We start from the raw sequence: 8,969 nt of genomic DNA on the forward strand, positions 1-8,969 counted from the left end.
ATACGATGTTCAGACACCAATAATTGTCTGGTGAGAATGCTTTTAATCATTTAGCCAAAGTAGGAAAGAGATACAAGATTATAATGTACAGTAGCAGTGAATATTGGCTACTTCATTGCCTCAGGTGAAATGAATCAGAATTATAGTATTAATGATTAGAGTAGTTAGTTGAGGCTGGTCAGCTTAGTCTTAAGGTTCCACCTTAGCCTGGATCTCCTCCTTCTCAGCCACTTTCTCATCTGGCTTCTCCAGATCTGGGGAGGGGAAAGAAAGACCTGTTTATGCATACATTTGTGTCTGCGCAGTCTAAACCAGAGTGATAATATACATACCGTAACGTATTCAGAACAGTATATCAGAGTGCTTCACTGCTCCTAATTGTTTGTTTTCAACAGCCCAATGCAAACATTAGCAGCAAATTAGCTGATTACAAATTTGCGAACAAGTTAGGGTGTCCCACATCTGTCTAGAGAAATCATAACATCATAGCCCTACTAAGAGTTGACCTTTGAGCTGGATGGGGCCCAGGATCAGGGTGTGGCTCTCCTGGGAGGGTCCCAGGTCCCTGGCCTTGCGGGTGCGGCAGCCTCGGCGGCAGCGGGAGTTATAGTCAGAAGCTTGGCAGATGGTGACTTTACACTGCAGGTACACTGACTCATGGGCTCGCAGGAACTTGAAAGCCTGGAAGGTGAAGCGGGCGTAGCTACTGGTACCAGAGGTGTAGGAGTAGTAGGTAGGGTCCCTCCTACATCTGTGGGTGCATCAGAAACAAATGTTTCTTAAATCAAGAGCCTATGAGTGTCCTTGAAGAATAAGCACTTCTTAAAAAAAGGTATAAACACAGATTTTCCTTCTCAGCAATATATCTTGGCCCTACAATCTCTGCAGGTCAGATCAGCAGTGCCTGTTTCTTACCCGTTGCGCACCAGGTCGTATGATCTAGTTTGGAAGTCATGAGGCGAGGGAGAGGCCACACAGGTGTCCAGGAACAGATGTAGACTGCTGTCTGACCTCCTCAGGCGGACTTGGACGTACATGTTCTGGTTGAGGGTAATCTTGTATGGAGTCTGGGTTATCTCACTGTAGAAGTTGCTGTTTGTAAAGAAGGCCATGGTGCTGTTGAATCTGCCTGTGCCTGTTATGGTACCGTTACCCTCATCGTTGGTCTTGTACATAACCTGGACCATGGTGTCCTGCTCCATGCGACACTCCACGTGCAGCAGAAAATGAGACTGCCGCGTAATCTCGCCTGAGTCGGTCCGGTAGGCACGGACGGCGTTGATGTACTCGACTCTCTCATTCTCAAACTGTTTGGAGCGTGAGATAAAAAGTTATTGGACAAGAAACAGAAAATTATTGGATAATGTGAATGATAGTTGATGTGACTATATCCAGTGTTTGCAGTACACTAGCTAGATCTCTATGTAGCTTTTTATATTCCATTATGTAATCTGGTAATCACTTTGCGTTTGGTGAATTAATTTACCATTCGCTGGGTCCCACAGGTGTTGATTGGGAAGCTGAACACCACCTGGTAGCTGTTGACCTGAGGTCTACAATGCTGGTCATTCAGGTACAGATTGTTACCATCGTAGCCCATTGAGATCAGGTAGGACCTCTGGATCACTATGTTCATGTTGTCTGAGGAGCAGTCCACTCGACCTGAAACACCACAACATAAATAAAACCAACCTGAGGCTCCTGAGGTATGATATCAATGTCAGAATACATAAATGTTTAGTGTTGATTAACTGCACCAGATTATCAAGCAGACTACCTTGGTTTGATGCGAGGGAGCTGCTGAACATGGCCCTGAAGCCCCTGCTGACCACTGATTGGTCAGAGCGGAAGAGAACTGTCATGTAGTTAGAGGTGGAGTGGTAGGCAGCCAAAGAGGTGCTGTTGTTGAAGTCACAGATTGTGCCTAGCATTTGAGAGTGCACAGACGATCCATCGTACACAGAGATGTAATCACAAGAGCAGCAGTTCTCCAACCTGAACCAACAAAGAGAACCAACACTGAACCAACACTTATAGAATATGTCTAAATGTGAAGTCATAGTCAATACGGACGGTCCATTTCAAGATCTGTCTTTATGCACATTCAGAATGATAGAAATCCATCAGATAGTTGTTCAAAGGGAAGTGTCAAGGTGAAGCATTTTAAAATCTTTTACATTAAGATGCAACAAACCAGGGTAATCAAGGGAACTGTTTCTGAAGAGGAATCTTAACTCACTCCAGGTCAGTAAATGACATAAAGATCCTTTGGCCAGAGGGGGCCGATAGATGCCAGACACAGTAGGCGTTGTCATGGTAATATTCTGGATAGTATGGACTGGAGATGGACCCAGAGCCATGCAGGTTTCCTCCACAGGTGGGGTGAGTCCCTGAGACTGGGGAAGAGGAATTAAACACAAAATCCATTTGGAATTCAAGAGTCAGACATCTTGTGACACCGAATGTGATTTCCTGTAGATAATCTACAGGAAATCACATTTGTCATCAAGAAAGGTTCAGTTAGTTACGTTTGTGCAACACATTGATGTCTACTTGTATTGGTCTGTCATTATACAGCTTATTAAATCAAATCCCTTTTTAAATGGATGATGTGGGAAATGTTAATACCTGTTGTTTCTGGTGGGGTGGTGGGGCAGTACGCTATGTGAAGGAAAAAATAAGAATTAACAATATCCAAACCAAACTGAGTAAATGCAACTGTGCTTAAAGCTCATACAGTCATTTAGGGAGTGTGACTGGTATTCAATGTTGAAGATTTTTTTTTAAAGCTAAACCTCAACTGCATTTTAACTGAATGTATGACTCAATATTATTTTCAGATTAGCTGGGACATATTTCGCATAGGTTTACTTAGAGTGGAAGGGCAACCCAAGTCTTGGCAACAGGGATTTGTATTTGTATCCAGAATTTCTCCACATTTTTTGCCATCTTTACAGTGTGCTCTTTCACGGATAATACCTGGACCCATCTGATCTACTGTATTGGACACGTACTGTTGTAGTCATAGCAACAGTTGCCATAGTATTGGCAGGAGCTGGAGCAGGAACAGCTTCCGAGATTGAAACCACAGTTGTACCTACAGGAAGCCTCTGCAGGACAAAAAGCAATTTCCTTGCTCAGTTATTTACAATAACACCACTTTTGTGACCAAATCTTTAGAACATAAACAGCACAACATTTTCTACACAGGTCACCAAACTAGATTCTGCCAAAGCTGAGGGTTTTAACATTTGGGTTTAAGTTTTGGGAGAGAAATACCTGAGGTTGTACCAGGTTCGTATGTTGTGCTCTGGCAATAATCTGTGAGAATGAAAGATAGGGATGGACATTAGCATAGACAATGTGAGCCTTCAACAAGTACTAACAATCACAAAAAGCTCTTTAACATCATACCATTGTAGTCATGACAGCAATTGCCATAGTGTCGACAGGATGAGGTGCAGGAGCAACCACCGGCATAAGAACCACAGCTGTATCTACAGGAACCCCAATCTATTGTATAGGACAGACCTCATTTGTGACCAAAGTTTATGAACAGCATTTGATGATTGTTTTCTTATTATTAAAGTTGTAAGATTTTTTTTTTTACACAGATCAGCCAACTAGATGAAGATAAATATCTGTGGCTGTGGACACAAAAAAATATTTGGCCAAAATATGTTAATTTTGTTGAACTACACTAGTTGTAAAGTAAAATTCTAACACAGCTGAAGAAATACCTCCGGTTGTTGCAGGATCTGGGGTGAAGGAGTCTGTGGTGATGAAGTCTGTGGTTGTGCCATAGCAGATCTCTATACAAAGTAGATCAAATGGCACAGAAGGGAAAATTTTAACAGAGGACGAGCACACACTGTTACAATATAATTTTTGAATTATTTTCTGATTACCTGAGACTTATTTTAGAATTGAAGAGCAACAAAAGTCTTGGTGGTAGATATTTGTGTTCTTGTCTTGACTTCATCCACATTTTGTAGTGTGCTCTTTCAGAGACAATACCTGAACCCATCTGATCTATCTGGTCCTCTATGTCTCAGTTGGTATAGCATGGTGCTTGCATTGCTAGGGTTGTGGGTTTGCTTCCCAGGACCACCCACACGTAAAATGTATGGACGCATGACTAAGTTGCTTTGGATAAAAATGTTTGCTAAAGTGCATATATTATTTGATTTATTAGGATCCCCATTAGCCGACGCCAATGGCGACAGCTAGTCTTACCGGTGACCGATACATTACGAAAAAGACATTACAGAAAAAAGAGTACAATTTACATACATTTTTTTTTTAAATGAACATGTAGTGTGTGTGTCTTTTTTGAAACCAGGTTTTCTGTTCACTTGCGCAATATAAGATGTAAAGGAGTTCCATGCACTCAATACAATATTATCTATTGTATTGGACACGTACCATTGTAGTCATGGCAACAGTTGCCGTAGTATTGACAGGAGCTGGAGCAGGAACAGCTTCCAAGATTATAACCACAGTTGTACCTACAGGAAGGCTGAGCTGTAGGACAGAAAGCAATTTTCAAACTCACAGGAATAATAATCTGTTGTAATGAACAGACAGCACATTAGTCAAAGTTACTGTAAATCCTGTTAACTTTTTATTTATACATGAACAGCAGATTTCATTATTCATGATTTCTTTGTTATCAATCAATCCAATGTATTTATAAAGCCCTTCTTACATCAGCTGATGTCACAAAGTGCTGTACAGAAAACCAGCCTAAAACCCCAAACAGCAAGCAATGCAGGTGTAGCAGCACGGTGGCTAGGAAAAACTCCCATGAAAGGCCATAACCTAAGAAGAAACCTAGAGAGGAACCAGGCTATGACGGGTGGCCACTCCTTTTCTGGCTGTGCTGGGTGGAGATTATAACAGAACTTGGCCAAGATGTTCAAATGTTCATAGATGACTAGCAGGGTCAAATAATAATAGATGTTATGTTACTTTATGTTACATCTTCATGCTCTCCAAAAAGCTTTGAAATTGTACAAATCATTTTTGTGAATTTTTTTGAGCTACACTAGCTGTAAAGTAAAATTCGAACACAGCTAAAGAAATACCTTCGGTTGTTGGTCCTGCATCTGTGGTGCCAGGTTCTGTGGTTGTGCCATAGCAGATCTCTATACAAAGTAGATCAAATGGCACAGAAGGGAACATTTTAACGGAGGAGGAGCACACACTGTTACAATGTTCTAAACTCTGATCCTAACTCCCTGCTCTTACCTTGATAGTCCTGGCAACAGTTGCCCCTGTATTCACAGGAATATGAGCAGGAGCAGTTGCCAACCTGATAGCCACAGTTGTGTCTACAAGAACCTCCATCTACAAGAAAAACAAACAGATGAATCATGATTCACTGATCATAATTCAGCAATGATACCAAGCTAACAAGCTGCTAAAATGAACAGCACATTTGCATGCATGTATCATTACTCATTTAGTTAATATGTTTCATAATGTCTGAGTACAGGGAGGAAAATAATACCAACAGCGCATTCGGAAAGTATTCAGACCCCTTAACTTTTTCCACATTTTGTTAAGTTACAGCCTTATTCTAAAATGTATTAAATTGTTAGTTTTTCCCTCATCAATCTACATACAATATCCCATAATGACAAAGCAAAGAAAGGTTTAGACATTTTTGCAAATGTATTAAAAATAAAACAGAAATACCACATTTACCTAAGAGTTCAGACCCTTTACTCAGTCCTTTGTTGAAGCACCTTTGCCAGCGATTACAGCCTCAAGTCTTCTTGGGTATAATGCTTCAAGCTTGGCACACCTGTATTTGGGGAGTTTTTTTCCATTCTTCTCTGCAGATCCTCTCTAGCTCTATCAGGTTGGATGGGGAGTGTCAGTGCACAACTATTTTCAGGTCTCTCCAGAGATGTTCGTTCGGGTTCAAGTCCGGGCTCTGGCTGGACCACTCAAGGACATTCAGAGACTTGTCCCGAAGCCACTCCCGAGTTGGCTTGGCTGTGTGCTTAGGATCGTTGTCCTGTTGGAAGGTGAACCTTCGCCCCAGTCTAAGGCCCTGAGCACTCTGGAGCAGGTTTTCATCAAGAATATCTCTGTACTTTTGTGCATTCATCTTTCCCTTGATCCTGACTAGCTTATCAGTCCCTGCCGCTGAAAAACATCCAACAGCATGATGCTGCCACCACCATGCTGCCACCACCATGCTATACCGTAGGGATGGTGCCAGGTTTCCTCCAAAAGTGATGCTTGGCATTCAGGCCAAAGAGTTCAATCTTGGTTTCATCAGACCAGAGAATATTGTTTCTCATGGTCTGAGAGTCCTTTAGGTTCCTTTTGGAAAACTCCAAGCGGGCTGTCATGTGCCTTTTACTGAGGAGTGGCTTCCATCTTGCCACTCTACCATAAAGGCCTGATTGCTGGAATGCTGCAGAGATGGTTGTTCTTCTGGAAGGTTCTCCCATCTCCACAGAGGAACTCTGGTGCTCTGTCAGACTGACCATCGGGTTTTTGGTCACCTCCCTGACCAAGGCCTTTCTCCCCTGATTGCTCAGTTTGGCCGGGCGGCCAGCTCTAGGAAGAGTCTTGGTGGTTCAAAACTTCTTCCATTTAAGAATGATGGAGGCCACTGTGTTCTTGGGGACCTTCTATGCTGCAGACATTTTTTGGTACCCTTCCCCAGATCTGTGCCTCAACAAAATCCTGTCTCGGAGCACTACGGACAATTCCTTCGACCTCATGGCCTGGTTTTTGCTCCGACATGCACTGTCAACTATGGGACCTTATATAGACAGGTGTGTTCCTTTCCAAATCATGTCCAATCAATTGAATTGACCACAGGTGGACTCCAATCAAGTTGTAGAAACATCTCAAGGATGATCATTGGAAACATGATGCACCTGAGCTCAATTTCGAGTCTCATAGCAAAGAGTCTGAATACTTATGCACTTAATGTATTTCTGTTTTTTATTATTAATACATTTGCAAGAATTTCTAAAAAACAGTTTCACTTTGTCATTATGAGGTATTGAGTGTAGATTGATGAGGAACATTTTTTAGTTAATCATTTTCAGAATAAGTCTGTAACGTAACAAAATGTGCAAAAAGGGAAGTGGTCTGAATGCTTTCAGAATGCACTGTATGCAGTTAATGTCTCTTTACATATATTTACTTCATCTCAATGCCTTACCTACGACACGATACTCTGCTTGAAACCCCTTGTACGTTGAGGAGCTGTCACTTGTGAATAGCACCGTTATTGAACTTCCGGTGGAGTAAAAGGTTGAGCTTTGTCCTCCACACAGCTTTCCCAGGAGTCGGTTGGAGGTGGAATAGCCATCGTACACGGAGATGGAATCATACCTACAGTTGAAGTCACCCTCAAGACTGTGGTCGAAGACAGGAAAGATGAATGAAGTACAATGACGGTGGCTGCCTAATATACGCTGGTAATGTAGCACTTATTACCTCTGGTGACTGATCTGACCTGAATAGTGTACTGGACTTGCTTTCACTTATCAAATCATTTTTAGATAGGTGATCGTTTGAAAGACCAAATTACGGATTTTGAGGGTTTTCTAACATATCCAAGTTTAAGAATAAACATGAACCAAAACCTACTTACTTGACATAGGGGAATTTCAGCTGAACGATTTGGCTGCCCGGTGTGGTCTGAATGTTCCATGTACAGTAGGCATTGTTGGGGTAGTTGCTGGGGTAGTTTGGGCTGATGAATTGGCCCTTTGATGCAGTCAGGTAGCCGCCACATGTGGCACTGGTGCCTGAACAAAACAACAAAAAAGTGACAACGTTAAGAATGAGAAGTAGAATAGAGACTGAGTGGCAGTGCTGACTGACACAATAAAAACAATGTTGATTCATTGGAATGTTGATACAGTGAAGCATTTTAACGAACAAGAGGAATAAACAAACATGGGTTGCTAAATCAAAGTTGTTGATAAACAGAGCAACATAAACACAGCTCAGAAATACTAGCAACATTCAGAGTTTGGAATACCCGATGGGTCATCTGTTCCCCAGGGTTCTGTAAACGCAAATGTCATTAGGTTACAGGTAGTAATACTGTTACTACTGCACTGCACACCTGACATACATGCTAAGGTGCAGGAAGGTATCAGATTGGTGAAAATAATGAAACTTTGCAAACTTCTGTTCATGCACAATACATCTGACATTTGTATTGACCCTGAAGAGTGCAGTCTTTCTTCTTCTCATTAAGTCATTTCTAGAAATTGGTACAAAACAAAGAGACAGGACTATATGTTATTTGGGGGAAGAAATCAGCTCATCAACAGAACTTACCTGCTCCTGCTGTGGTCCATGTGTCCCACTGACCTGTAATAAGAAAGTAAGACTAATTGAATATGAACCTTTGCATAAGAGAGAAAGAGACACCAGAGGTGTTACGACAACCCTATAATCATACACAAATGGAAGCCATTGTTACAAACAAGCAACACTTACAAAGAGAGATAGATACCAATAAAACATATATACAGTGCAGTATAAGTGAATACATTACCCTGAGCTCCATGTGAGACTATCACAGAGCAAAGAACAAGAAGAGTGGTAGCAATCTCCATGTTTCACCTTCCCCTTGACGATGACCCAGTCCCAAAACAGGACAGCTTATATACCTAAAGGCAGACCTTTAAACATCCTTATAGCGCCCATAAAATCCTGAATGCGAGAAATCGCTTAATACTCAATGTGTGTGAGAAGTGACCCACCTGGGCTTGTGGTCATAAAGTAGCCAGTTCACATGGTGAACACATTAAAATGACTGTCCACAAACACAGCGAGTGTTAATTTGTGCTACAGAGGGGGAGTGAATTGTTTTATGGGGTTTGTTTAAGATACTGTATATAGCACATATGAAATCATTCATTTTTATGATAAGGTGACGCACCATTACTTAGAACAGGCTGATAGAGTCAGGATCATTC

At 41.7% G+C, this 8,969-nt stretch overlaps 1 protein-coding gene across 1 annotated transcript; it reads right to left on the reverse strand.

The window, feature by feature from the left end:
- Positions 1–23: 23 nt before the first annotated feature.
- LOC129857759 (deleted in malignant brain tumors 1 protein-like) lies at positions 24–8,640 on the reverse strand. The gene is made up of 18 exons (XM_055926305.1): positions 8,546–8,640; positions 8,326–8,358; positions 7,628–7,784; positions 7,193–7,389; positions 5,251–5,349; positions 5,088–5,147; positions 4,426–4,524; positions 3,741–3,812; positions 3,415–3,513; positions 3,280–3,321; positions 3,015–3,110; positions 2,629–2,661; positions 2,240–2,396; positions 1,778–1,995; positions 1,487–1,662; positions 916–1,307; positions 507–751; positions 24–254 (listed from the first exon to the last, which is right to left on the reverse strand). Exons 1-18 carry the CDS (start codon positions 8,604–8,606, stop codon positions 190–192), a joined length of 2,301 nt encoding a protein of 766 aa, XP_055782280.1. The 5' UTR covers positions 8,607–8,640; the 3' UTR covers positions 24–189.
- Positions 8,641–8,969: the final 329 nt, after the last annotated feature.

The sequence above is a fragment of the Salvelinus fontinalis genome, chromosome 1, assembly GCF_029448725.1.
Source record: "Salvelinus fontinalis isolate EN_2023a chromosome 1, ASM2944872v1, whole genome shotgun sequence".
Taxonomy (NCBI): Eukaryota; Metazoa; Chordata; class Actinopteri; order Salmoniformes; family Salmonidae; genus Salvelinus; species Salvelinus fontinalis.